This window comes from Mustela putorius, unplaced genomic scaffold (assembly GCF_011764305.1).
Source record: "Mustela putorius furo isolate JIRA1106 unplaced genomic scaffold, ASM1176430v1.1 tig00003853_pilon_pilon_pilon, whole genome shotgun sequence".
NCBI classification, from domain to species: Eukaryota; Metazoa; Chordata; class Mammalia; order Carnivora; family Mustelidae; genus Mustela; species Mustela putorius.
The window spans coordinates 14,561,914-14,589,872 of record NW_025422005.1 but is presented as its reverse complement, the minus strand read 5'-3'; the positions used below and the strand labels follow the sequence as shown (position 1 = coordinate 14,589,872).

At 50.6% G+C, this 27,959-nt stretch overlaps 2 protein-coding genes across 2 annotated transcripts; one reads left to right on the top strand and one right to left on the bottom strand.

Annotated features, from left to right (window-relative positions):
* Window positions 1-516: 516 nt before the first annotated feature.
* On the top strand, window positions 517-8,533 carry DDOST (dolichyl-diphosphooligosaccharide--protein glycosyltransferase non-catalytic subunit). The gene is made up of 11 exons (XM_004741283.3): window positions 517-723; window positions 939-1,049; window positions 4,381-4,467; window positions 5,441-5,544; window positions 5,658-5,752; window positions 6,044-6,137; window positions 6,523-6,671; window positions 7,056-7,203; window positions 7,723-7,843; window positions 7,950-8,056; window positions 8,147-8,533. The coding sequence occupies exons 1-11, from the start codon at window positions 570-572 to the stop codon at window positions 8,294-8,296; spliced, it is 1,320 nt and encodes a 439-aa protein (XP_004741340.1). The 5' UTR covers window positions 517-569; the 3' UTR covers window positions 8,297-8,533.
* Window positions 8,534-8,869: 336 nt separating this feature from the next.
* Window positions 8,870-27,553, bottom strand: PINK1 (PTEN induced kinase 1). The gene is made up of 8 exons (XM_045063875.1): window positions 27,068-27,553; window positions 17,606-17,884; window positions 16,759-16,859; window positions 13,599-13,781; window positions 12,954-13,117; window positions 11,838-11,965; window positions 11,073-11,309; window positions 8,870-10,236 (listed from the first exon to the last, which is right to left on the bottom strand). Exons 1-8 carry the CDS (start codon window positions 27,461-27,463, stop codon window positions 9,979-9,981), a joined length of 1,746 nt encoding a protein of 581 aa, XP_044919810.1. The 5' UTR covers window positions 27,464-27,553; the 3' UTR covers window positions 8,870-9,978.
* Between the last annotated feature and the right edge of the window lie 406 nt (window positions 27,554-27,959).

Here is a 27,959-nt window from a genome sequence, read left to right as displayed (position 1 = left end):
CCCGTGGTGGGGCCGATGCTCAGCCTCACTTTGCACCGGGTGCTTCAAACCTGTCCTCCAGCTCCCACGAGCCCAGGCTTTTATCAAAGGCCGCAGGTGAGTGGGAGAGCTGGGCCTCGCCGTCGTTTCTATTTCCAGCCTAACCCTAACCGAGGAGGTGCTCCCTGGCGGCCACCACCGCCCCAGGTCCCAAGAGGGACGGGCAGGTCTGATGAAGAGGCAAGATCTGGGGTCCCGGCGGGAGTTCGGACTGGGCGGAGCCTACGGGCGCTCGGCCTTGTTGACTGTCTGCGGCTGCGGAGCTGTCTTTCTAGGATTGAACCTTATCCTTTGAGGAGGCGGGACCTCTCGCCCCTTCCGCCAATAGGGTCCAGAGACTCCGCCCCCAACCGGGGCACTTCCGGTGATGCTCTCCCATCATCTCCGCCCCGGCGGCGGCCCCGGCTGCCTGGCCGCGGCGTACCCAGATCACTTCCGGGTGTTACTCCAAGACCGCGAGCTGCGATTGGGCAGCCTAGACGGGGTACTTCCGGTGCCCAGGTGCTTGGGTTCTTGGCAGAAGGAAGAAGATGGAGCCCGGCGCCGCGGCCCGCGCTTGGTCTCTCCTGTGGCTGCTGCTGCCCTTGCTTGGCCCGGCCTGCGCCAGCGGTCCTCGCACCTTAGTGCTGCTAGACAACCTCAACCTGCGGGAGACGCACTCGCTTTTCTTCCGAAGCCTGAAGGGTGAGACCGGGGCCCGAGGGGGCAGTGGGGGAAAGTCGGGTTGGAAAAGCTCCCGAGCCCCAGGGCAGCGACTACCCTCCCTCCCTCCTTCCGATTTTCCACGAAGAGGCTGTCCGCTACTCTAGCCTCTCGCTCGCGGGGGGCGGTCGAGGTCTCTGCAGCGGTGCTTTCCCCTGGCGTCCCGTCTGCCGCAGCTCCCTGTTCCTCTCGTCCAGACAGGGCCTTTGAACTCACATTCAAGACCGCAGATGACCCGAGCCTGTCCCTCATTAAGTACGGGGAGTTCCTCTACGACAATCTCATCATCTTCTCCCCCTCGGTAGAAGGTAAGTGCTGCACGTCGCTCCCAGAACTGGGATTCAAGGCCCACGATTGGTTTTTCTTCTGGATCTTGTGCATTTTCTGGGTCATGGCACAGGTCACCAGCCCTGGACACTGCTGCTACCGGGGAAGAGGAAATGTTCACTTCTGACCTGGGCCTGGGAAGGAATGTCTCTTTTCTAAAAGACACACCTGAAGGTTGTGGGCTCAGGTGTTGCACAGACGGTGGAAGTGCAGGCCCTGCTACCCTGAGAAGGGGGGTTTTCTCTATAAAGAGTCTGGTGGGAAAGAACAGAGAGTGCCCCTGCTTGGGTTGGCTTCTGTGGGGAGAGAAAATGGCATGTTATTAAATAGTTTGTCTGCAGAGGCATTTTGATAATTGATGGTAAGAATTGAGATGGATTCGGTTTCTGATGGCTAGAACATTAGCCATAATTTAGCCCAGCCCCCTACTGGAGACTGGATGGGTCTAGCAGAGAGCTGGTTGTTGAACAGAATGAATGTCTTCGCTGGCTTATCCAATTGATACGTCAGCATTCCTGTGACAGCTTACAAGTTGTGCCCAGGTGGATGGGAATGTCACCGAGAAGGGAGCGAGCTGTAGGTGAGAAGGGCTGGGGGAAGGCCGAGCTAGGCTCTTGCTTTGGGAATGTCAGAGAAGCTAAACAGTGTTTCTCAAATCTTAGTCATTTCTGTACCTCCTTCCTGATTTTTACTGTATTCCACATCACCCATTAATACTTAATGTTCCTTTAAATTGACCCCTTTAAAAAAAGGAAAAAAAGAAAGAACAAAACTCTAACAGCATTTTAAAAGGAAACCAGTGATGAACCCAGTATCTCCACTAAAAATGGAAAGCTGGTATCATCACTTCTTTTCACTAAAACGTAACTATAAATAGTGTAAACACTGTTAAGTTCTAGCCAGCTTCTGTTGCCTGCTGAAGGCACGGAGTCAGGCTTCCACGTAAAGGAGGCTAGCAAACATTAGAGAAATGTTAAGATCAATATCAAACTAAGACATTCTCTTTGATGGGGCAAGCTTGAAAAATCACTGGAAAAGGAAGAAGGTCTCTCTGAGATTCAGTGTTTAAAGCTCTGCCCCACATGTACTTTTTCTGCGCCTAGCACAGTAAGTCCCGCATGCTACAGGAAAGCTGCATGGGTACTCCTGTGGAGAAGACTTGTATGTGCTGGGGGCAGTTTAGGGTAAGAACTTGGCCTTGGCTCTGTGGTGCTGTGACTAGTTAGCCTCCTCAGGTGTGAGAACCCTGGCCTGGCTTCCTTCTCCATGCCCCTGGGTTCCTCCCTGACTCTGGGATTAGGAAGCTCCCAAGTCACATGCACTGCTGGCATAGAAGAATGGTCCTTTAGCACATCCTTTGTACACCTTTGTACAGAAAGGTGGAGAGGTGTCCTAGATTCAAGCCCAGGTAGCTCTATCTCACAGCCTGGATTCTTGCCACTGTACAAAGATTTCTCAACAGTGGCGCTTCTGGACATTTGGTACTGGATAACGATGTTGTAGGGGGCGGTCTTGGGCACTGTAAGATGTGTAGCAGCATTCTGAACCTGTGTCGCACTAGATGGCAGTAGCCACCTCTGGACATTGCTCGTAGGGCAGAATTGCCCCTGGCCGGGAACCACACTGTCCACTGTGCTTGGAGCTGCTTTTGAATTGTCTGACCTGTCTGGCCTGTCTGTAGGAGTGGGGATAGAGGGCTTTCTGAATGTAGTAGAAGAGGTGAAGTTGCAGGTACAGAATGTTCTGTCAGTGCCTGAAGGTAAGGTAAACTGCTTTTTTGTTTTTTTTCCTGAAAATGTCCCCTCAGAAGGCCATTCTCATAGTTGTATCTGTACATAGTCCTATTACGGACTCAGAATGGACATGTGACGGACAGACTTCTCTCTCCAGTCTCAGTGCACGGCACTTGCTTGAGCTGGAAATCTTGGGGTTGCCCTTAGCGCCCCCCTCTCTCTCATACCCTGTATCTGGTCCATAACAGGCCCTGCTGACTTTACCTTCAGAATAGGAGTGAGGCCCCCCTCCTGCTTCCCTCCTGTCTTCCTCCTCCTCCTCTCTTCCTTCCCTCCCTACCCTTCTCTCTTCACTGCCTGGATTATCACAGTGGCCTCCTAACCCACTGCTCTGCTTCCATTCTAGTCCCCGTACCCGATTCTCCACCGAGCTTCCAGAATCGTCCTTTAGAAATAAAAAGCAGGTCATGTTGGTGTCCTGTTTGAAAACCTCCAATGGCTCCTCCTCATGGCCAACCTCACAGGGGCCTGTAGAGCCTCGTGAGCTGCCCTCCCCGTTTCAGCATGGCCTCACCTGCTTCTGCTCGCCCCTTCACACTCCAGCTGAGCCACATTGGGCTCCTTGCTGGGACAGGCTCACCTGCCTCGGGGACCCCACACCTGTCATTCTCGATGCCCCCCATGCTGCCTGGGCCACTCTCAGACCTCAGATGCTACTTGCCCTGGGTCTTCCCGGACATCCTGTATATGTAGCTCCCACTCCCTCCCACTGTCGTTTTCTTTCTGCAGAAAAGAAATAACGTTCTTGTAATGACTAAGTGAATTCCTAAGCACTCCCTCCATTACTTTATGTTGAACATCAGGTTGTACTTTGGGGAAGACTCTTGATCTGGTTCTGGGTGCTCTTGGCAGTCCCCTGACCAGGATTGACTGACCAAAGAAAGATACCATCTCGTAAGTACAAAGGTTGGAAGTTAATGTGCCTTTTTGGGGATCACTTTAATAAAAGCAGTCTACAGAGTGGTTCTGTTATGGCTCTTGTGGATCTAAATCATAGGATTAATAGGGGGAAAAGTTACGCATGTTGGTAAATGAGTACTAGTGTTAAGTGACTGTACATCCTCATTTAGAAGTGCTCATTCTAAGACAATTTAGATGGAAGTGAAATTGATGGGTTCTAGAGGACTGTCAGCCGGAAGTCACTCCAGTGATGACAGAGATACTGATGTGAAAGGTGCAGGTAGTGAGTTTGAATGAAGTTGTATCATGACATGTGAGTGGGAAAATGCATCTTTTCTGAACATATATTTTATATGTGACTTGAAATGTGCATAACTAACTTGATAGCTATAATTGGTAGGTGTTTGTCTCTGTCATTTATACTTCTCAAAGTTAAAAGCTTATGAATTCAAGTCATTCCTTTAAGATCTTCAGTTTGGGGAAACAGGCATATATGGTAAATGACTGTCTCGTTGTGGGCCGCAGAGGCTGGGATGGATCGTGGCTGGTCGGTGGTCCAGCCTCCCCGCCCACGTGTCGGAGGAGTATTCTGGCTCAGTCAGTCTGGTGCTTCTTTCAGATTTCGGAGGCAACATCAATGTGGAGACTATCAGTACCTTTATCGATGGTGGAGGCAGTGTCCTGGTGGCTGCTAGCTCAGACATTGGTAAGTCTGAGTTGGGAAGGTCTAGTGCTTTCCCTCATTTCTCTGGGAAGCTTGGCAAGTTTTACAAATGGAAGCTGCCAGATTGGTGCTCGCTAGGCGGGCTGAGCAGTGAGTATGGGAACTCCAGAGCCATTCAGTCCCTCCTGTGACCAGAGATGTTGGGCCTCTTAAGGGCTGGGGGCCCTGTTTTTTCCCTTTGTTTTGTTTTTGTTCATGTTGGTGGGACTCCCCTTACAAAAAGATGACAAGTCGGGGCTCCTTGGGCAGACCTCAGAGCATTTTGGTAGATTATTTTTTTGTTTTGGAAAATTTCAAAGATACCTGGCATTAGGGAGAGAGCAGCATCCTGAAGCCTGCATGCGTTAATTACTCGGCTTCAGCAGGCACCTGGCCAGCCTTGTTTCATTTTTCTCAGCATTGACAGATGTTTATGTTTATTTAATTAATTTATTTTTTAAAAGATTTTATTCGAGAGAAAGAGCACAGGAGTAGGGGGACAGAGAGGGAGAAGCAGACTCCCTGGCTGAGCAGGAAGCCTGACTTGGGGCTAGAGACCATGACCTGAGTCAAAGGCAGATGCTTAACCGACTGAGCCACCCAGGGGCCCCAGCATTGCCAGATGTTTACAACCATACTGGGTGGGCTTCTCGTTGGGGGTGACAAGGAGGAGAGAAGTCCTGTGAGGCCAGCCTCGTCCAGATCACGACTGTCTGAGGTACCTGCTTTGCCCCAGCAGGGGTTTCTGTGTGTTGGGGGTGGAGGCAGCCAGGTGGTTGGTTGTGTTACCCATTCAGGTTCTGACCCCCGCAGTCAGAGTGCCATGCTGTGTCCTGCGGTCCAGCTGGGGCTGACCTCAGCCAGGGGAAGCTGCAGGGCTCTGGGATGACTGGGATGAGCGAGTCACCAGGATGCCAGGGCTTGGCCCAGGGTATACCTCTAAGGGCTGAGCCAGGCATTTCTTGGGTCTGTGCAGGTGATCCTCTTCGAGAGCTGGGCAGTGAGTGTGGGATTGAGTTTGACGAGGAGAAAACGGCTGTCATTGACCATCACAACTACGACATCTCAGACCTTGGCCAGGTAATCAGGCCCTTAGAGCAGAGTTCAGCTGGGAAACCGAGAGGAGGTCGGGAGGGAGTCGTTGGTGTGGGGGCCCCTCTTCCTGACCCTCGTCTTTCCCTCTGCCGCTGCAGCATACGCTCATCGTGGCTGACCCTGAGAACCTGTTGAAGGCCCCAACCATTGTCGGGAGATCATCTCTGAACCCCATCCTCTTTCGAGGGGTCGGGTGAGTGAGAAGGCATAGGGTGCTAGAACCCTGGAAAGGACAGGACCACTTTCTTTTGTTGGGAAACTAACCCAAACTTGATGATTTGGGGGCGTTCCTTTCCCTGGAGGACGTGCGCAAAATTAATTTCGGAAATGCAGAGTCAGACGTCATTGTTGTGGTGGAAGGAGGGCTGCTGTTGTAGCAGGGGTTTAGCTGTTGAGAAAGCAGGACTCATCCCTATGAAGAAACAGCCCTTAGGGACTCCAGGTCCTTGGGCTCAGTGTCGAGTGTTCTCTTTTCCTTCCCCAGGATGGTGGCCGACCCCGACAATCCCCTGGTATTGGACATCCTGACGGGCTCCTCCACCTCTTACTCCTTCTTCCCGGATAAACCTATCACCCAGGTGAGGGGCCTTGCTGCCTTGAGGCCTCTAAATCCTGGACCTGGCGGTAGAGCACTTTATTTGAAAATGAGAAGCGGGGCGCCAGCTCTTGTGCAGCTCAGGTCTTGATCCTAGGATTGTGAGATTGAGCCCTTGCTGGGCTCCATGCTGCATGTGGAACCTGTCCCTGTGGCCCCTTCTCTGGCTCTTAAAAAACCAAAAGCAGGAGAGAGCTCACTGTGGGGACTGGGCAATGAGAGGTTGGTGGATGTGGGGGGGGGCGGGTAGAGAGGGTAGAGGCAGTGGGGCCTCAGGTGCCACCATCAGGTAGGACCCAGGTGCTTGTGGTCTAGTCACTTGTCCTTTGCCCGAGCTCTCCTGGATGACACCCCCCTTTTGTTCCCAGTACCCCCATGCAGTGGGGAAGAACACCCTGCTCATTGCCGGGCTCCAGGCCAGGAACAACGCCCGGGTGATCTTCAGCGGCTCCCTAGACTTCTTCAGTGATGCCTTCTTCAACTCAGCAGTGCAGAAGGCCGCGTCCGGCTCCCAGAGGTCGGTGCTGGGGGCTCCGGCAGGTGTGGTCTGGGATGCTGGGGAAGAAGGAGCCTTTTAGTGACAGGGGTGTCAGAGGCTAGCTATCTTCAGATACTTTAAAATAATTTGAAGACTCGACTTTGTTGCTGTTACTGGTGTTGGCACTCCACAAACTTTTCAAGTAGTAATGGCTTATCTGGCGATGTTTCGATGTGTATTGATCGTGCAGGTGACCGCAGAGCACCACCACCTGACAGCCTTGCCACATGCCCTCCAGGCAGGATACCTAGATATGCACGGCCCCCAGCGTTTATCTTGATTAACAGGGATCTGTCTCACCCATCAGGCACCACTGGGAAGAAGCCGGTTCTGGTGCTCTAGCCTCGATTTCCCCTTCTGCAGGTACTCCCAGACAGGCAACTATGAGTTAGCTGTGGCCCTGTCCCGCTGGGTGTTCAAGGAGGAAGGGGTCCTCCGCGTGGGGCCTGTGTCCCACCATCGGGTGGGGGAGACAGCCCCACCCAATGCATACACCGTCACCGACCTCGTGGTAAGCGCGCCTTGGAGCAGGAGGGTCCCCTTGCAGTTTTGCCCAAGTTGCTTTGGCGTGAAAGTCTTTATTGAACATTTCTCTGATGGCCTTAGTGGCCTAAATAAGGAAGAAGACATTCATCTCTATTCCTAAGAATGTCCGTGTAGGTGCAGAGCGCCTGGCACATAAGCTGATGTCTGAAGGGGCGTGGGTTCGAAGGGGCGTGGGATCGCCGTGGAGGGGCAGGAGCGGGACGGCTTCCCCGGGTGCTCGCTGCTGGGAGCGGGACTTGGTAGAGTCGGGTCTGGAAGATGTAGAGGGGTAGGGAAGGTGGCAGCAGGAAGACCCGAGAGTGCCCGGCCCACTTGTGAGCCGAGCTGGGTCTGGGTGCAGACTTGGATGGGCCTGTGCCAAGCTGTGGCTCGGAGTTCTGTCCTGGGTGGGGGGTGGGGCTCCCCCGGAGTCCGGTCAGGCAGACGAGCGGTTCAGAGCAGCTCTGAGGGTGGCGGCCCCCCGCTGACCAGCCTGCGGTCTCAGGAGTACAGCATCGTGATCGAGCAGCTCTCAGATGGCAGATGGGTCCCCTTTGATGGGGATGACATTCAGCTGGAGTTTGTCCGCATCGATCCTTTCGTGAGGACGTTCTTGAAGAAGAAAGGTAAGTAGGAGCGGTGCGTGGGAAAACTGCGGGCCCTCAGCGCCACGGTGGCTTGCTCTCGTGAGGCAGGAAGCCGCTCCTGGTTACGGTCTTGGATCTTCCCCAGGTGGCAAATACAGCGTCCAGTTCAAGTTGCCGGACGTGTATGGAGTGTTCCAGTTTAAAGTGGATTACAACCGGCTGGGCTACACGCACTTGCACTCTTCCACTCAGGTGAGTGTCAGTCACGGTCCCCTTTTTGGCTCCAGCGGCCCCGCCTGTGCTGCTGGGCGGCCCGGACCTGTCACCTCTGCCCTGTCGTAGGTGTCCGTGAGGCCACTCCAGCACACGCAGTACGAGCGCTTCATCCCCTCGGCCTATCCCTACTACGCCAGCGCCTTCTCCATGATGCTGGGCCTGTTCATCTTCAGCACGGTCTTCTTGCACATGAAGGAGAAGGAGAAGTCTGACTGAGGGGCGGAGCCCTGGGACTCCTTGAGACGCGCGGATGGCAGTTATGTAGGATTGGGTCTTCCTGGTTGGTGTTTTTTTTTTTTTTTAAGCTGTGTGACAGTGGCTCAGCCTTACCTCAGGGGAGAAATGCAGCATCGAGTACCAAGGGGTGGGGGGTGGGGACTGATTTTTATGTGTGCTAAGTGGTATTTTTCATATGTGGTCACTCTCATTTCTAAGATAAACATTGCCCTCCAACTCTGTCTGACCCGTGTGCTTTGCTGTGGTGGGGATGCGGTTCAGTTGTGTCGCTGACCAAGGACTGCATTTCCCTTAAGCATGAAATCCTAGAACTTCGAGGGAGAGGACATGGTTAATTAAATACACCAAGGTGTTTGACTTTCTAATAGGATTATTGAGCTGACGTGTATGTTCACCTTGCTTTAGGCGGTAGTTGGGTCTCTAAAAAGCACGTGTAAAATTGTATGTGGAATCCCTTCCTCATTGTTGATCTCACAGAATTTTCTTGTCTTTTATTAGGGTGTAAGAATCACTCTTAAAGCCACATATTCAATTCAAAGCAAATATGTGTTCTTCGGTTGTAAATGTGCATTTAATTCTTCACAATTCCTGTAAGAAACACTAGTCAAAAGGCAGATCAGCAAGTAAAACAACACACTGTCAATTTCCACTTCATCATCACTTCTAGCTCTGTTAGACTTGCGTCAGTCAGTAGCTGGAGGAGCTCAGCAGAAGTGCTTTCTCAGAGACGCCCCGAGCTTTCCAGGCCTTGATAGAAGATGCTAGAGCGTCTTCTCATCCTGATGCCTGCGGATACTGACCTGGCAGATTCTGACTTAGCTCGGAAGACATGCAGACCGAGGTCCTGGCTGCCACTTTCAAACCAGCCAGGGTCCATTCCTAGAGTCCATGCTGTTCTAATAACCCCTGCTTTGCCTGAACCTCCTCCACCAAGAGATCTGCTCAGCCAGGGACTTCACAGAGGTCTGTGAGGGAGGCAGGGCTTCTGGCCCACAGTTAACACCAGCCCCTCTCCTCACCTGCTACAGAGAACTCAGTCCTGTGGATTTGTACTCAGATCTTACCACATTGTTAGTACTAATATACAGAGGGCCTAGTGATTATCATTTCTTTTTAGAGTTTGGCCCCTTGGATTCATCTAGACTGCGGGTTGACAAATGATGGTGTGGCCAGTTTGGCCTGTAAGCCAAAAGTGGTTTTCATGTTTTTAAATAGTTGAAGCAAATTTTAAAAAGAGTATTTAGTGACACATGAATTCATATCTCGGTATATTTACGTATTTCAAACTGCTTTTGTGCTCTAACAACAGTGGAGTAGCTGTGACATGGGCGCTCCGTAGAAAGTCTGCCAGCTTCTCCAGCTCCGCTCTAGTCCAGTTTCTCCCAGCACAGGTGAGAGAACCTCATGCAGGTTACACGATGCACCTGAAATCGCACAGCTAGGGTGAGTTAGTGGCCGCAGACCGTGAACTTCGCCACTGGCTCTTCCTTCCATTTGCCAAACCAGAGGCCTTCTCCAGTGCTGACCAGCCTCTCCGCGCCATCCTCCACGTGCCGCCCACCCTCGCGCATGGGAGCCCACCCCACCCTGCAGCACTCACAGACCAGTACCACACAGATAGTGCTAAGTTCTTTAGTAATACGCCAGTTAGAGCGGAGCCCTCATGGGGCCGCTCTCCAGGAGCAGAGGAGCAGGGCTGCCTGGCACAGTGCCTCGTACTCCAGGTTGGCCAGAAATAACATCTTCATCTTGGTCTCCACGCAGCTCTTCTCTGTGCGCCGGTCGGCCAGCAGGGTGGCGGCTGACTGCTGGAGGAGCCAGCCGATCATCTTGTCTAGTTTCAGATTCCTCAGCGCTAGAGTATGTTCACCCCAGAGGCTTAAATGAAGTATGTTAGCAGCTACTCGGGCAGATGGTCTCTGCAACAGGCAGGGAAGCGGAAGCTTAGAACATCGTTGGCAAAGCATTCCACCCACCACCTGATATGTTAGCGAATTCTTATTTTAGAATCTTCCCTTCTCTGGCCCCAAAACCAGATTCTTGTTCACCCCTTTGTCTCTCCTTCCTAGAATACCATTCACTCACCAGACACCTGCTGGCTGCTCTCTACCCCTGTTCCAGGCTTTTCCAGGGGCCTACCCGTGCCCTGTGCAATCTGCATTGTTGAAACAGCCGCCCCAACAAGGAAGGCCCACAAACCACCTGGATCCTAGCACTCTCTGGAGTGAGGGGTCCTCTCCTTGCCGGTAACTGGCAGCAGTGAGCACAGGCTGTGGCCCTGACAGCATGCTGCCCAGTGGGAGGAAGTGGCAGAACAGTAGCTTGAACCCAATCTGCCTTTGTGCCCTTCCACGAGGCACTCCAGCTGAACTGGGCCTACGGTGCCCAATCACGACTTCAAATATTCTAGCCTGTAAGTTCCCTAATTGATTTTGGAAATCTGCTCTTGGGAGAGGTCTTCACATCTGTCTCATTAGGTGTCAACTGTTGTATAAACTACAACTCCATTATATATTTCTTAAAAATATTATCTTCTAAGTAACTTAAGCCACTACAGCCAAGAAGAGAAGAGCTGCGATGCTGGAATTCGCATTTGGTGGCCGGCTCCCCTACTCGTGATAATACTAAAGTTTGTTCTCCTGTACTTGGCCTTTATCTTTCTAAGAGGAGCTGTCACTCCAGTCTTGCCCAAACCTGATCTTTACTCTGGAACATAAACTTCCACACTCCCTGCAAACCCTGGGGACAGCCTCACCTTGCCGGCCTCTCGCTGGAGCAGTGACCTCACCAACTGTCTTGCATCCAGAGGCACGGACTTGGGCAGCTCGGGCAGCTGAGCCTCCTGGTAACTGCGGCTTTCAAGGTGGGCCCCGCCCTGGCCATAAAAGGGATTAGAGAGCCCGAAGATTTCGTAGGCAAGTGCACCAACGGCCCAGGCATCAGCCTTGCTGTAGTCGATCACAGCCTTGGGTCCAGGGCAGGCGGTAGACACCTGTTTAGAAAGCAACGGGTGAGTTGCTGGTATTTTTTTTTTAAGAGTTTATTTATTTGATTGACAGAGATCACAAGTAGGCAGAGAGTGAGAGGGAAGCAGGCTCCCCGCTGAGCAGAGCCTGATGCGGGGCTTGATCCTAGGACCCTGAGATCATGACTGGAGCCAAAGGCAGAGGCTTTAATCCACTGAGCCACCCAGGCGCCCCGCTGCTGGCATTTCTAACACATAGCACCTGACTCATGGGCTAATCTGAACTCTGTCCCAAGGAACCCAGAATTTGAGTGAGTCGTGGCTCAGACCCAGAAGAATCTTCTTTGGTTGCCTACTTTATGCTGACAAAACACACATCTCCTGCAAACATTAGGGAGGGCCAGACTAACACACAGGGGAAAGGGACTTGTGCCAAATTAAGGGTCAGAAAAGCGAGGTGTCGGGTGGGTAATGAGGCAGCGAGTCTCGTCCTCTCGGTCAGCGGTACAGGATGGAGACGTCTGCTGGGCACAGGACACGTTCCACAAGACTCACCTCTGGAGCCATCAGGCAGCCGTTTCCACCCCGATCCACATACCAGCTGGTGAAAGGCAGCTGCAGGCCGGTGCGCTCGTCAGCCAGGCAGCAACCGAAGTCTGTGATCACCAGCCAGGGGCAGCCGTCTGGGGAGGGGACAGGCAGAGGTGAGTGGTTCTCTCCTGAGGGGCCTTCGTAGGTGCCCTACCACAGACACCAAGACGTGGGTCAGGGGCTAACAGGGACACGGCATCGGCCCAGGAGTGCGGGCCAGTGAGGCCCGGCTGGGTGGCCACTCAGCAGGGCACTCAATGGGAGGCCGGCTACAGGAGCCCAAAGATGTCTCCTAGGAAACCAAAGCTCTCAAGCAAAGAACTAGATGAAAGTTGGGCTCAACGTAACTGATCAAGTAATCGGAGCTGTCCCAAGACTGAAGGAGCTGCTCCCGGTTTACTCAGCAGATGGCGCTTAGCTCTGATGCCCCAAAGATCTTTGATCTGAACTTGAAACCCCGTGCTTGCTTTGGCAGCACATATACTAAAATTGAACTTGAAACCCCAAGTCCAAACCTAAGAAATGGGTATGTTGGGGTTTAGTTATTTGTAAAAGGAATCACACAGACTTCCTTCAAGAAGCTAGTTCCTCTAGCAATTTAATGGCCCGTTACTTCAAGTCTTCCAGCTCAAAATGTACCCGCCCTCCGGCTGTCCTTCACAGGCTAAGTGGCCACCAGCCTCCACTTCAGTGCTTCCTGTGTGAGGAACTGGGAGCTCACTGTTTCCAGGGGCCGCTGGGCTTACATTCGGACAGCTCCCACTGTCTGAAAATTCTTTGTTCTGCTGAGCTAAATCTACCTCTCTTTTCTTTGAGAAAACTTCCGCCACTGAGGTTTTTGTTCTGTAAGTGGGCAACAGAAGGAACTGGGGGACTATTAACCATCATTTCAAAAGCCCCACAAAGAGAAGAAAGCCTCCATTTTGAAGGAAAGATTGCTCATCTCTTGGGTACAGAGCTAAATTAAGACACAACTTATAGTAGGGCATAAAACCCGAAAGGACTGAAGGGGGTCCTAAGTGTCTGCAGAGCTGAAATCTGGTGCCCCTGGAGATCTGGGAAGGTGCGGCCAGGACCCACCTGCATCCAACTCCACGAGGATGTTGTCAGATTTTAAGTCTCTGTGCGCAACACCCTGTTGAACCAGATGATCCACGGCCTCCAACAGCTGCAAGATCATCACGGTGGCGAGGCGGGGGCTTGGGGTGTGCTCACGAAGGTACTGGCGCAGCGTACAGGGGTAGCTGGTGGACAGGGTGACAGGGTCTCTGGCTGTCGCACATCAGTGGTCCCCCCAACATCTTATTTACTATTAGGATGATGGCCCTTCCTCTTCTTGGAGTTTTTTGTTCTTCTTCCCCCCGACCCCAGTATTGTTACCACCCATTATCCTGAAGTCAGGGAGGGAGAGCTGGGGCGGAAGTAATGGTACAGATACTCCTTCCTCACACCAGTGACAGCCGTGCCAGGAGGTGCAGGGGGTTAGGGAGGAGAACTGTTTTTACACAACTGGTAAGGCAAGCCATAGAGAGGGGCAAGAGTCGAATGGACTAAAAACACTGGTGAGAACGAGGTTCTGAATGAAGAGGAGACTCCATTTTCATGAAAAGTCACCCCAAAGGAACCCCGCCTTCTGAGATACTATGCCTTCAGCATGGGTGAGGGCCCCCCTCTTTGCCACCCGGGGGCTCCAGGTGCACAGAGGCATGACCAGCTCCTACTTACTTCTTCATAACAAGGAAGAGCGTCTGCCCGTGGCCCAGGCCTTCGGGGTGAAGGCGTGGGGGCAGCACATCGGGGTAATCAACCAGGGCGCCTGGCAGCAGTGGTACAGAAGAGGTGAAGGCACGGAAGACCCGGATGATGTTGGGGTGAGGGGCCAGTTGCTTTGGACCTCCCTTGGACCTTCTATTTCGGCCAAATGGGACAAATATAGGAATCCAGTATCAGACAAACCGGTTGGAAAGATAATCATGCTATGATAAATACTGACATTCACCCATTTTTTAATTTATCAAATATGTACTGTAGATCTGCTGTGTGTTGGGTACAGAACCTGGGGTTAAAGTGAAAAAATAAACCCATAAATATGACTTGTCACATCTGATGACTCCCCTGGTTGGTCCATCTGTCCATCTGTCAATCCCATGCAGCAGAATACAGTGGTTAAGAGACTGGAATCATGACTATATGGTTTGAATTCTAGGTCCGCTACTGTAAGCCTTTGGCCAGGTTCCTTCTCTAGGCTCAGTCTCAATTGCCAAAGGGAATAAGGTAGTAACGTTAAGTTGTAAGGTTAATGCTTATATAAAGGACCTAGAATCTCTGATGGCAGATTCTCTGATGGCACTTTAAGGAGCATAACCCTTAAAGTGCAGTATGAGCTCAAACCTTTGTTGAGGGGCACCTGGGTGGCTCAGTTAGTTAAGCATCTGCCTTCGGCTCAGGTCATGATCCTGGGATTCTGGGATGGAGCCCCGCATCAGGCTCCCTACTCAGCGGGGTGTCTGCTTCTTCCTCTCCCTCTGCCTCTACCCCTCCCCCTGCTCTTTCATGCGTTCTCTCTCTCTCTCAAATCTTTTAAAATACCCCACAAAACCTTTGCTAAGTGAATGAACAGACACAGATGCAGTTTATAGTACAGAAGTCACCTGCCTGCCCACCTGTCCCCCTCGGGGAGCCCCCCGCTCACAGCCCTGCTCAGCGGCACAGTGGCTGTGTTCTGGATGGCGTGAGTCAGCCTGCTAGGTCTGGGCCCCACCCCTCAGCCAGTACTCTCACAGGGTGGGCTCCTAGCTTCGGGGCAAGGAGCCTGCAGTCACATCCGAGACACAAATGGTTGGTGGGCAAAGGGATGAGGGCCAGTTCATTTCTCTTTTTGAGGCGCACTAGTGAAAAAAACATGGTAGTAACTAGTAACGAAGCAGTCAGCAGTGGAGCCGAAGGTGAAGGATGCCATGAGGCCTGACCGGGGCCACGGGAAGTCAGAGATGTAGAAACCAAAGGCACACAGACACCGAAGAACGTGGGGTAAGAAATAAGGACACTGGGGGCCACCTGGGTGGCTCAGTGGGTTGGGCCTGTGCCTTAGGCTCAGATCATGATCTCAGGGTCCTGGGACTGAGGCCCGCATCAAGCTCTCTGCTCAGCGGGGAGCCCGCTTCCCCCCTCTCTCTGCCTCTCTGCCTACTTGTGCTCTCTGTCAATATAGATAAAATAGATAAAGTCTTAAAATAATAGATAAATAGATAAAAATAGATAAATATATAGAATCTTAAAACAATTTAAAAAAAGAAATAAGGACACTGGGGTGGCAGAAAGCAGAGAATGGAGCTGAAGCCCAGAGACAGGAAGCCAACACTAAGGGAGCAGGATGCCGGCTCCCGTCTTAAGATCGGCCTCAGTTCCGGAGCTGTGGAGTCTGTCCACGTGCAGCCTACTGCTTTCTCCTGAGTCCATCTGAGAGCAGCTCTGTAAGTAATCAAGGGAGTTAAACCATTGTTCCTAGCCTGCGGCCACTGGGGCTAGTGGGAGAATTGGGATCACAGCTCAAGGCTGTTCATGTCACAGTGGGAAAGCTCAGCCCAGTTGTCGTGGGAGCCCAAGGGCAGAGTGGCGGTGGAGGTACGTGTGCATGTGGGTGTGTTTGAATGGACGCATGGAGTGGGACAGGAGGCTGCGGGGAGGGCCGCCCGAGGAGAGCTAACTGTATAGCAGACAGGCATGCAGGAGTTGGTGTGTTTGTCCAGGGCGGTATGGATTCAGTCTGGTGGAGCACAGGGTGTAAACGGGACAAGATCAGAGATCAGGTGGGACCGGCAGGAGGAGCAGATGACAAGGGCTGAGCCTGACATCCCTAGATGGGCAGAGAGGGTGGACAGAAACACGCCCAGAGAGCTCTCAGGGTCTGAGTCACTGACGTCATCAGTACCTTAGGTAACAGACCTTCTCTCAAATTCATGGAATCATTTGATGAACATTTACTGAGCTGTAGGGATAGAAAAGTCCTGCCCTCAGAGGGCTCACAGTACAACGGGAGAGACAGAGCTAAGATTTAAGGTCAGATGGTGAGAAATGCTATGAAAAAACAGAAAGCAGGCTAAGGGCCCGGAGGCCGACAGGGGGCACTTCAGGTGGGAGGACTGTGCAGCCTCAGCCGCAGACGTCAGCAGGCCCAAGTGAGCAACAGAACGGCCTGAGGAAAACCGCCTGAGGAAAAGCAGCAGTCCTTCCCTACAAAGGACTAAGGAGAGGAGAGCACACCAAGCCCATCAAGCAGCCGCTTCTGCTGGCCCGCATGGCCCCTCGGGCACACGGGAGCCTTCCAGACCATGGGAGGGGCTTTCCGCGTGCTCTCGCAAGTCCCTGTGTCTGCCCCCGGCTTCTGACAGCACTGCGGCTATAACCCAAGCAGCCAAGACGCAGCTCTTCGCAGGGTCTGCAAGCAGGAAAGCGAGCACACCGCCTGCTACAGAGCTGGGAGCGCCGGCTGCCACCCACCCCTCTTCCCTCTGTGGAGAAGGCCTCTCTGGCTACTCTGGCTACTTCTTTGCCAGCGAGAAGGCCTGGCTAGTTCTCTGCTTACTCATCTTCAAAAGGCACCACGGATGGTCCCTTCGAGAGGCCTTTCCAAATGGGCTCCCCTCAGCACCTGAGCGTCCATGATTCTAGCACTTCCTACCCTGACCTCTGCTCCCGACTCGTCGTTTCCTCTGCCACACACACAACTCTTGGGGAACAGGCCGCATTTTTTTAAAGCTCCTGGCCCTGCCAAGACTGGAATCACTTACCGTCTATTACACGTCCGCCGGACACCGCTCTGAGTACACAGGTGAGGATTTTGCTAAGAACTCACAGCCAGTCTGGTCGGCAGATGAGTGCTTACCTGTAAGTGACCGCTCCATACTCCCCGGCCAAGGCCACTCGACTAGCTGGGACTAGCTCCTGGCTCATGGTACTAAAGATGGCCTCACTGGAGGAGCCCGCCTGGAACACAGTCATGAATTCGGAGTTACACACACCTGAGCGTGTCCATGTCCTCCATGCAATCTGGATAGACAGCTACTGCCTGGAATTATTTGAGGTTTTTAAAAAAGATTTTATTTTTAAGTAATCTCTACACCAATGTGGGGCTTGAACTCACAACCCCAAGATTGAGAGTTGCACGCTCCACTGACTGAGCCAGCCAGGCGCTTCCAGAATTGGTTTTGATATTCAAGTTAGGATAAACTCCCTGGGGGTACCCGGGTGGCATCACGTGAGAGCTGGTTAGAAAGGCAGAATCCCAGCCTCCACCCCAGGCCCGATGACCAGAATCTGCCTTTTAACCGGATCCTCAGGTGACTGGCAGACAGGACAATCTGAGAGTGCTTCCAACTCTTACATGAGTGGGCAAGGAAGCCTAAACATACATACAGGTGCCCGGGCTGTGGTGAGCCCGCCTGCCTGCCTCCTGGGAAAAAGCACTGGCAGGTCCACCAAGATTGGGGCTTTTTTTTTTTTTTTTTTTTAAAGATTTAATTTATTTATTTGAGAGAGAGATCACAAGCAGGGGGAGGAGCAAAGGGAGAAGCAGACTCTCCCACTGAGCAGGGAGCCCAATGTGAGGCTTGATCCCAGAACCCACGGTTCACAACCTGAGCAGAGGGCAGACGCTTAACTGACTGAGTCACCCAGGTACCCCTGGTGTTTTGAGAAATGCCCAAGTTAGAGATGAAAGGCCCCCTCCTTACCGAGATATTCCACATCATCTTGATGGCCAAGGGAAAGGCGGGGGGTGAGGCTGGCTCCTCTTCTCGTGGAATGACATCTGGGTCTCTGTCTGGAAGAGGCCTGACGCTCTTCACCACCTCCAGGCTCTGGGGCAGCACAGGCATGGTGGCTTCATACACAGCAGCGCTGCACCCCTTGCCAATGGATTGCCCTATCAGATACTCCTCCAGCCGGAAGCCCTGCCAGCGTCGGGTGTCCAGAGGGTCAGGCAGCAGCTTGTTTTTCTGGGTAAAAATTGCCTGTGAGGAACAAAACACGCACCATGAGCCAGGATGCCTAGTAAGGCCCAAGTGAAGGGCGGGGGGGGGGGGGAGGGGACAGGCAGAGCCAGGCATGGTCTTCACTGCTCATCCGGGGCTTAGGCCAAGTTCCCTTTCTCTCCCATCATTCAGAATAATTTTTTCTCAAACTCTGTGCCTTCACTGCAATCAGAGACCGCTGAGCATGGAACCTGCGTTAGTTAAGAGGTCAAAACGTCTCCCTGCTGCGGCTGGCACGCCTTGTCTGTCAAGCTCCCCACACAACCCTGGAGGCTTCTGATCACAGAGACAGCTCTCTGTGCAGGCGTTGGCGGGCAGCTACGGGATGGTTCTCGGGCAGCTCTTCTCGGACCTTCAGAGGAGATCTAGGGCTGCTGTTTGGCTAAGTCTGTGTCCACCACTAAAGCCACCGTAAAAGGTTTTGGAGTCTTTGTGTGGGCCGCCAGCCTGGCACCTTGATCTGCCCGGTCATTCCATGGGCAATCAAGCAGTCCCATTTTTGGTGTCCTTGGCAGCGGACAATATCTGCCTCCTTAGGTTCCAAAACAGCTCTAGTAATACTAAAACATCTGAAGTCCACCTCAAGGTGTCTAGCTTTAGTGCGCAGGGTTTCAGAAGAAAGGGCATTTTTAGGGAATGGGAGAAAATTGGAAAGCTTAGTTTGGAGAATCATAACCAGATACTAGAGGAAACCAGAATTCAGGATCCATCCTAGTTTTAGAGGCAAACAACAAACACCCAAAGACAGTTCCTTTAACTTCCATAAATGTGTGGTTTCTCTTTCTAAAATCACCCTCATTTCCACTCAAGATAGCCAAATTAAGACTCTAGTTTTTTTTTTTTTTAAAGATTTTATTTATTTATCAGAGAGAGAGGGGGAGAGAGAGCGAGCACAGGCAGACAGAATGACAGGCAGAGGCAGAGGGAGAAGCAGGCTCCCCGCCAAGCAAGGAGCCTGATGTGGGACTCGATCCCAGCACGCTGGGATCATGACCTGAGCCGAAGGCAGCTGCTTAACCAACTGAGCCACCCAGGCGTCCCTAAGACTCTAGTTTTAACAATAACCTTGGCCTATTTATTTACATAAGTGCTGCAAGAATAAACAGTGATTGGCCATACAGGATTTGCTTTATTTTTAAACAGAAAATCTGCTTTGCCAGAACTTCCCATAAGGAATTTCAGACTGACTTTTAATAGTCTCTAAAGGCTAAGAAGCCAAGCCAAATATCTGCCATCAGACTCTGCCTGCAATACCGATAGATTTGGGTAAAATCCTCTCTTCTTGAGGTCCCCCAAATAACCCGAGGTTTCTGCACCTGCAGGAAGTGATCTTAATTCACCCAGAAAGGCTGCTGGGAACCCTATAAGCAAGGTCGTAGGCTGATTTTTCCAAGGGGCTTCACTGGCTCCATAAAATCAATCTTAGTTCCTTAAAGTTGCCTGGTCATATCAGAGTCTATGCATGTCACCCTCAAAGTGAATATTCCAGTCAAAGCCTTGATAATAAAACCAATGAATCCAATCGTGTCCTATCATAAGAACAGATTCTTACTGTACTTATGCAAATAAATATAATGCCATGAATATATAAAAATGCTCAGTGAGAGTTTCTGAATCTGGAGGGATTAGGTGGGGAGAAAAAGATAAATGTTTCATATTTGTCTACAAAGGAATATTTTACCAAATTTCTGCAAGTCAACAGCTTAGGAGAAAAACAGTTTCCTTAAGTCTGAAAAAGCAAACATTAGAGAACCAGCAACATTTCAAACAAGAGTAATCATCTTCCTCAGTTTATTCAGTCCCACTTTACTAATTCTTGTTCTGCTTGAATGCAGTTTTCCTGTTAGTTCCTAAAATTCTTACTCAGTTTGGTTTTACAATCTTAAAGGTATCAGAGACCTGTACTTGTCAAAAGTCCTTTCCACAAATTTCTTTGAAGCTGAAACATATCTGTAACAGCATCAGACTAAAACAATGACTGTAAATGACAAAGGACTAAAAATGGCCATGGTTTTTCTGTGACACACAAAACTTCAATAATTAGAATAAGTGATAATGGGGCGCCTGGGTGGCTCAGTGGGTTAAAGTCTCTGCCTTCGGCTTGGGTCATGGACCCAGGGTTTTGGGATCAAGCCCCACATCGGGCTCTCCACTCCTCAGGGAGCCTGCTTCCCTCCCCCAACACCCGCCTGCCTCTCTGCCTACTTGTGATCTCTGTCTGTCAAATAAATAAATAAATAAATCTTTAAAAAAAAAAAAGAGTAAGTGATGATATTATACCAGGACATAGCAAAACCTTGGGAATTTTATATAATTTCTGGAATAATTATCCTATTCGCCCACATAACATAATCTAAGGTTTGTCACCACTTGTTTGACAATGCTTTCCACGTAAGATACCAAACAAACAAGCCTTGTTAATAAAAAAGATTTCATTTAGAAGCGGAATCTTGGGAATTTGGTCAAAAATATCATAAGGTTTTACAGCACATGCCTAAATACGATTACAGATCATTACAAAGCTTAATACTTAATTATCTACTTAACCAAGGTGGCAATAAGATTCTAAAGGCAAAGAGAGCTCTCTATAGAGCAAAACTTACTCTTTTAATATTAAGACTCAACTGTGAAGTAATCAAAGACCTAATGGAGACAAAACATGGAAACTTTTCTTCTAGGAAGACTAAAGATAAAGAAAAAAGCCTTTGTTTATTTTAATTTCTTATTACGAGTAGTCTAATAACTAAGAAAATGGTCATTTTAATAGGAAAACCAAATTCTAATCTTGTACTGATGTACTTCTGAGAGTAAAACTAATTCATTCTAACAAGATGAATTTTTTAAAAAAATGTACGCAGTCCCAGGGCTCCTGGGTGGCTCAGTGGGTTAAAGCCTCTGCCCTCAGCTCAGGTCATGATCTCAGGTCCTGGGATCGAGCCCACATCACATCTGACTCTGCTCAGCAGGGAGCCTGCTTCCTCCTCTCTCTGCCTGCCTTTCTACCTACTTGTGATCTCTGTCAAATAAATAAAATCTTTAAAAAAATAAAAATTAAAATTAAAAATGTATGCAGTCCCTCTGCTGTCCTTCCCTGTCATGGCCCGTGTTGATGTACACTGAGACAGAGCCAGCCGGGGTGCTGCATGGACCTGAGCCTTTGTGGTGGGTGCTGGGATGTGCTGGCCAGAACCCCCAGCAGGAACGAAGGACCTTCAGTTGTGGGAATGTAGCCAATAGTCCTCAGCTCTCGGTGGTCACTAGAGAAGGCCCTGACTGAAGACAGCTGCCTTGCTGAGGTCATGCCCTCTTCCCAGGTGGTCTCAACCAATGACTGTTCAACAGGAGTACATAAAATCCAATTCTGGATGGTAATCCAGCTTTTGGAACTCCTCAGAGAATGGGCCGAGGCTTCTGCTGATGTTGTGTCACTGCTCGACCTTTGCCTGATTCTGTTCCCTTAACCACCTGTCTTCTCCCCAGCTGTCGATCACTCCGGAATAAACTTCTTGACTACTCTCCATAATCTTGGTCCCAACCATGCACAAAATTTCCTTCCAAAGACTCCCTTCTCACAGACCTTCTACAGCTTTTCTTCTAATATTCAGGTTTTGTCCTAAGTTTTCCCTCTTTAAATAATCGGTCACACTTCCCTTGCATACAGGGCTGTTTCTCCTAAAAGAAGCCAAAACTAACCTATATATCCTTTCAGTAATTATGTTTATATTATTCATAATACTTTGTAACACGAACCTATCTTTCAGTAAATACAGGCAGAACAAAAGTTCTACCTCTACTACTAGAAACTTTAAAAACATGTCCATTGTAATTAAGCCAACAACCTTAAATTATCTTTAATATTGAATGTTTTCCCAGATCACATGAACTTTAAAGTATTTTTCTTGGTATCAGAATGTCAAATTCTTTTTTTTTTTTTTTTTTTTTTTTTTTTTTAGAATTTTATTTAATTGAGAGAGAGAGAGAGCACAGAGGGAGAGGAAGAAGCAGACTCCCCGCTGAGCAGGGGAGACTGAAACAGGGCTCCATTCCTGGACCCCGAGATCTGACCTGTGCTGAAAGCAGATGCTAAACCAAATGAGCCACCCAGGTACCCCCAGAATGCCCAATTCTTACAACCACTTGCCTTTACACCAACTAAATTGAGCTCTTCTACAAATTAATTTTGGCAACATCATCCAGAGGTAGAGAAAAAAAAATCTCACGTTTACAACGTGCATACATGGACAAATACACAAACGAGATGCGAACAAAATCTTAAAGGCCCAATTTCCAAACATATGATTTATGGCTCCATTAATTGGGGATTTTTCTCCAGTCTAATGAATATTATGATCAGCAGTGTTACAAAACAAAGATTGCCCAAGTTTGGGCTGCACTGGGGAATCAAATTCACTTTCCATTTTCCAATTAGAACATGGCTGGTGTTGTCCAAAGATACCAAAACCTGCAGCAACAGAGAAACCAAATGGAGTCATGAGTGCCTCTGTGAACACGGGTTCCTCCCCTAAAGCCGGGGTTTCACCACTGAAAGGAAGGGCTCCCTAGTCAACTCTCAGACGAGCAGGCTGTGGCTCCGAGATCCACAGCAGTCCCCCTAGTTGGAGGCAACCCACCAGGAAGAGGAGAGAAGCTCACAGGGTCTTGCACACGAAATACTCACTTAGAGACACGTGTCCAAACTGAAATAAAAAACTGGTTCCTTGCTGCAAGAGTTAAATTAGGTGCCCACGGCTGACTCTGGGGACAGTCCCTAGGACAAAGAGCCTAGGTCACCACATTCCCCACACTAGCTGGGGTATAACTCCTGCTGACTTGCAGCAAAATCACAGAGACAGCAAGGTAAGGGTTTTTTTTTTTTTTTTTTTTTTTTTGAGAGGTCACCAAATAAGGCGGGGGTGGGGGTGCGGGGGGAGTGGGGAGAAGGCTCAAATCTGCCTCCCTGGGGGAGGAGAGTCAGGAGTACTTCACAGCAAGTGGAGAAAGCCTGGGTAAAAACTGCAGCTGTGTTTATTAGTGCCACTAACCCTTTGGTTACCAGTTCATGTTCACAGGTCACTCTTCCACTCAAACACCTTTTCTCCAGTACCTTGGCCTAGTGCTTCCTATTTGTGGAAGCTCACTGGGCTCTACTGTGCACTGCCCATACTCGCCTTCATGCGCCTCTCTCCAAACCTGTTTCTGTGAAGGGGTTCGGCCTGGCTCCCTACTCACCCATCAAGTCCCACCTGAAGCTCCTCCCTCCTCTAGAACCAGAAGGGACAGCCCAGCCCACAGCAACCTGACCTGGAGGATTCCTACAGCACTGGGTACCTATAAGCTAATACACCTTGTGGGAGAACTTTTAACTTAAGAAAAAAAAAAGGAAAAAAGAGAGTCAGTCTATCTTGCCTTGCCAAATAGTTTTTAAACTCCATGGAGTGGAAGCAGTGTTCTGTACGGTAATCCTTTATCAACCATGGCTTTGAGAATGAGATATATATTTTTTAAAGATTTTATTTATTCATTTGTCACAGAGATATCACAAGTAGGCAGAGAGGCAGGCAGAGAGAGAGGGGGAAGCAGGCTCCCTGCTGAGCAGAGAGCCTGATGCAGGGCTCCATCCCAGGACCCTGAGATCATGACCTGAGCTGAAGGCAGAGGCTTAAACCACTGGGCTACACAGGATGCCCCTAATTTTTAAGTTTTAATTTTGAAATAATTTAGACTCACAAGAAGTTGCAAAAAAAAAAAATCTGCACAAAATGTCCTGTGTCCCTTCGCCTAGTTTCCTCACACTGCTATCAACTAGAGACCTTACTCGGTTTTTACCATCTTTTAAAACCTGCATTCATTCGTGTGTGTGTGCAGCTCTATGCAACTTTTTATTTTTTAAGATTTTTATTTATTTATTTGAGAGAGAATGAGTGAGAGAGAGCATGAGAGAGGAGAAGGTCAGAGGGAGAAGCAGACTCCCCAAGGAGCTGGGAGCCTGATGCGGGACTCGATCCTGGAAGTCCAGGATCATGACCTGAGCTGAAGGCAGTCGCTCAACCAACTGAGCCACCCAGGCGCCCTATGCAACTTTTTAAAAAAATATGTGACATTTAATATAATTAATTAACTGGGGGGCGCCTGGATGGTTTAGTTGGTTAACCATCTGCCTTTGGCTTGGGTCATGATTCCAGAGTCCCGGGCTCCTTGCTCAGCAGGGGCGCATGCTTCTCCCTCTGCCTGCTGCTCCCCAGCTTGTGTATGCCCTCTTTCTCTCTCAAATAAATATTAAAAAAATAATAATAAATTGACTTTAACAGCAAACAGAAATAAGAGATTCACTGGTAAGGTGCCTTGGCATTGACTGGAAATCCCCCTTCTAGGGTGCGGTGGAGAGTCATTCGCAGGGAGGCACTGTGGGTGTGGGTGTGGGGTGGGGGGAGCTGCTGACCACCCGGCACTTCAGAAGCCACATGCTGGGGAGGCCGCAGGCAATGCAAGGGCCCAAAGGCTGCAGAGCAAGCACACAGGTGAGGAACCAGGAAGCAAAAGCCCTTCCTCCTGCCATCTCTCCTGGACCCTCTACTGACAAATCTTACCCTGTCACTTAGCAAAGGAAAACATTTCAAAGGCCCAGGTCCATTTTCACAGAGCAAACAAGAAAGCTGAATTTGGAGCCGAGTCAATAAACTGGTAAGGGAGAACACGGTGGGACTCAGGGCACTGCCGGCGTTCAGTGAGCGTAGCCCAGAGATGCTGTGGCGTGCGGTGAGCTGAGCAGTCTCTTAAAGCCCCCGAACTCTTCTTTCAACCTCTCCCCAGTCCTCTCTCAGCCTGCTCCGATCCTGCCCTGGGTGCCTCCATCTTGCTAGGACCGCCAGCTCTATGCAAATGATCCCATGTACAGATTTGTGTAATCACCACCACAACCACAATCAGGATCCAGAACTGTGCCATCACTGCAGAAGAACCCCTATCCCTAACCCACCCCTGTCCTCTGGCAACACTCATCTGTTATCTGTACAGTTTTCTCATTTTAAGAATGTTACAGAAATGGAATCACACAGTATGTACCCTTTGGGGACTGACTTTTTTCACTAGGCCTAATACTCTTGAGGTTAATTTAGGTTGTTACCTGTACTGATAGTTGATTCTTGGTTATTGCTTAATATTTATGTATAGACGTACCAGTTTAACAATTCACCTGCTGAAGGAGGTTTGGGTTTTTAATATTTTGCTATTACGAATATTGTGGCTATGAACATTCACGTACAGGGTTTAAAATTATTTTTACGAATTGTGTTAAAATATACATAAAATAAAAATGACTATTTAAGTCATCTTTTAAAAATTGTTTTTTTTTTAATTAAGATTTTTTTTTTTAATTTGACAGACAGAGAGATCACAAGTAGGCAGAGAGGCAGACAGAGAGAGAGGGGGAAGCAGGCTCCCCGCTGAGCAGACAGCCCAATGCGGGGCTCGATCCCAGGACCCTGAGATCATGACCTGAGCCGAAGGCAGAGGCTTAATCCACTGAACCACCCAGGTGCCCCTATTTAAGTCATTTTTAAACGTATAGTTCAATGGCACTAAGCACATTCACACTGTTGTGCAACCAATCGCCACCATCTACCTCCATCTTCGTCTGGCAAATCTGAAACTCCATACACATTAAACACTAACTGCCCACTCCCTCCTCCCTCCAGTGCCTGGTAGCCACCATTCCACTTTCTGTTCTGTGAACCTGACTACTCTAAGTACCTCAATCTCTCTCTTCTCATGACTGGCTTATTTTACTTAGCATAATGTCCTCAAAATTTCATCTATGTTGATCCGTCCGCCCATGGACATCTGGGTTCTCCTGATGATTGTGAATAATGCTGCTATAAACATGGGTCTAGAAACTTCTGCTCATGTCCCTGCTTTCAGTTCTTTGGGGGCATATAACCAAAAGTGGAACTCCTGAGTCAAACGATAATTCTATTTTTAATTTTGGGGGGAGCTGCCATACTGTTTTCCACAGCTACATCTACTGCTGACAAGGACAGCAGCTGGGGACTAGACCAGATGTCACCTGTCGCCCAGACTGGCCAGAGCTCAAACATGAGACACTCTGGTGATGAGTAAGAACTGGAACAAGGGCTGGAAACCAGGAAACATGGGAGACACTGCCCAGTCCTTAACGAGCTGTGTCCTTGGGCAAGTCACCCCATCTTCCCTGACCTCAGCCCTATGCTGTACAACCCAGGCCCTCTGCTAACTCCGTGGGCGGTTTCAGACCCCAGAACACTGACCTCCCGGGAAGAAATTGGAATTCGACCAGCAGATGGCCTTCAGACCTGAACCCCAAGAATGGCTTTTCCTGGGTCTCCAGCCTGCCGGACTACCCAGCAGATTTTGGATTTGCCAGCCTCCACAACGGCAGAGCCAATTCCTTAAAATGAATCTTTAAAATAAATAAATAAATAAATAAACACACACATGCTATTGGTTCTGTTGGTCTGGACAAGTCTAATACATATTTTGGTTCAGCAGAAACAGGTCTTTGAGCTATTTTAGGCATTTACAAAGTCTCCCCTCCCCCATACCCAGTGACTCCCGGTAACTTCATACAGGCGCATTAAAAACTGTTAGTCCTTATGTTTGCTACGGTGGTTCATAGTTTTTACTTTGGCTTCAGCTACGTCACTAATCGGCTGAACTGCGGAGGCTCAGGTTAAAGGCACAGGCTTTGCAGAGCCAGACTTTGGGCACTGCTAATAGCTGTGCGGCTTCGAGAAAATTCCTTGACCTCTCTGAGTACTTCTCCTCATCCATAGACTGGGGATGACAACTACCTCAGGAAAGGAAGTGTTATGATTTAACTGTCATTGCATTTTAGAAAATTTACACAAAGCCATCAGCTATGCTGCAGCGGGCACTAAAATTCGCAGCATGACCTCCAGAACATGCCGTTTGAGGAAGGGCACATGGGACGTGCGGGCCCCAAACCAGGAGAGCAGTACCACTGCAAATGAACCTCAAGTGCTCAGGTCCAACGCATTTCCAGCTGGGACAGAGGCAGAGCTTGGCCCCGCGGTCCCAGGCAGCAGGGGACTCCCAGCCCCGCCTCCGCCACGCCCCTCCCCGCCCCCACACTAGCCCCGCCCCGCCCCGCCCCGGGCCGCCCCTCACCTGGATCTCCTGACAGGCCGACACCGCCCGCCGGCCCTCCGCTTGCTTCTCCTCGATGAGGCCCAGGCCCAGCCCGAAAGCCAGAAAGACGGCCCGGCCGCAAGGGCCCGCGCCGGCCCGGGCCCGCACCGCGAACTGCCGCTGGAGCCGCGCCGCCAGCCCGGCCACCGACTGCCGGAAGAAGCGGTAGCGGTCGGGAAGCCCGAGCCCCAGCCTGCGCGACTCCGCGCCGGGTCCCGCGGCCTGACCGCGGCGTTCTCCGCGACCCCAGCCCGCCGCGGGGCCCGGCCGTTCGGGCCGCCCCCAGACGTAGCCCGGACCCGGCTTGGCGGTGAAGCGCAGCAGCAGCGCTCGACCCAGCTGCAGGCCCCGGCCCAGCGCCTGTCTCACCGCCATGGTGGCACCGCGACCCGATTCCCTCCAGCCCCCTCAGGCGTCCGGGACGCTCGGCACCACAACAAACTTGGGGCAGTGCCTCTGCGCAGGCGCGGGCGCCGGGGGGCGGGGCCTCCGCTCCGGCGGTTCCCCGGCTGGGCGCGAGGGGGCGCCGTGCGCGTACCTGCGCGGCGGGTAGTTTCTCGCTTGCGCACTTTGAACCCGGCGTGGAGGGTTTAAGGGTTTCGAGTGTGGACATCTCTGCTCCTGGGCGAAATCGAGAAATTGAGAAAGGAAACTGATATTGATGGACCATTGCCCGTCGCGCCATACTCTTTACATCTGTTAATTCATTTCATTTTCGCACAGGATGCCATTTTTATGGATAAGGAAACTGAGGCAAGGAAAGCAAGGTGACAGTCTGTCGTCACATGCGGTGTCAGAGCTGAGATGAAAGTTCACGTTGCCCCGATTGTTGAGTCCTTGCGCACTGCACTATATGGATGGAGGTTTCTGT

Bases quoted from the DNA above. Each gene is read 5' to 3' on its own strand.
- DDOST (XM_004741283.3), top strand. From the start codon at position 570: ATGGAGCCCGGCGCCGCGGCCCGCGCTTGGTCTCTCCTGTGGCTGCTG. The intron at 1,050-4,380 runs GTAAGTGCTGCA...TGCTTCTTTCAG, and splicing joins CTTCTCCCCCTCGGTAGAAG to ATTTCGGAGGCAACATCAAT. The intron at 6,138-6,522 runs GTGAGGGGCCTT...TTTTGTTCCCAG, and splicing joins CGGATAAACCTATCACCCAG to TACCCCCATGCAGTGGGGAA.
- PINK1 (XM_045063875.1), bottom strand. From the start codon at position 27,463: ATGGCGGTGAGACAGGCGCTGGGCCGGGGCCTGCAGCTGGGTCGAGCG. The intron at 16,860-17,605 runs GTAAGGAGGGGG...ACTGTGTTCCAG, and splicing joins AGATGATGTGGAATATCTCG to GCGGGCTCCTCCAGTGAGGC. The intron at 10,237-11,072 runs GTGAGGCTGTCC...TGCCTGTTGCAG, and splicing joins TCCAGCGAGAGGCCGGCAAG to AGACCATCTGCCCGAGTAGC.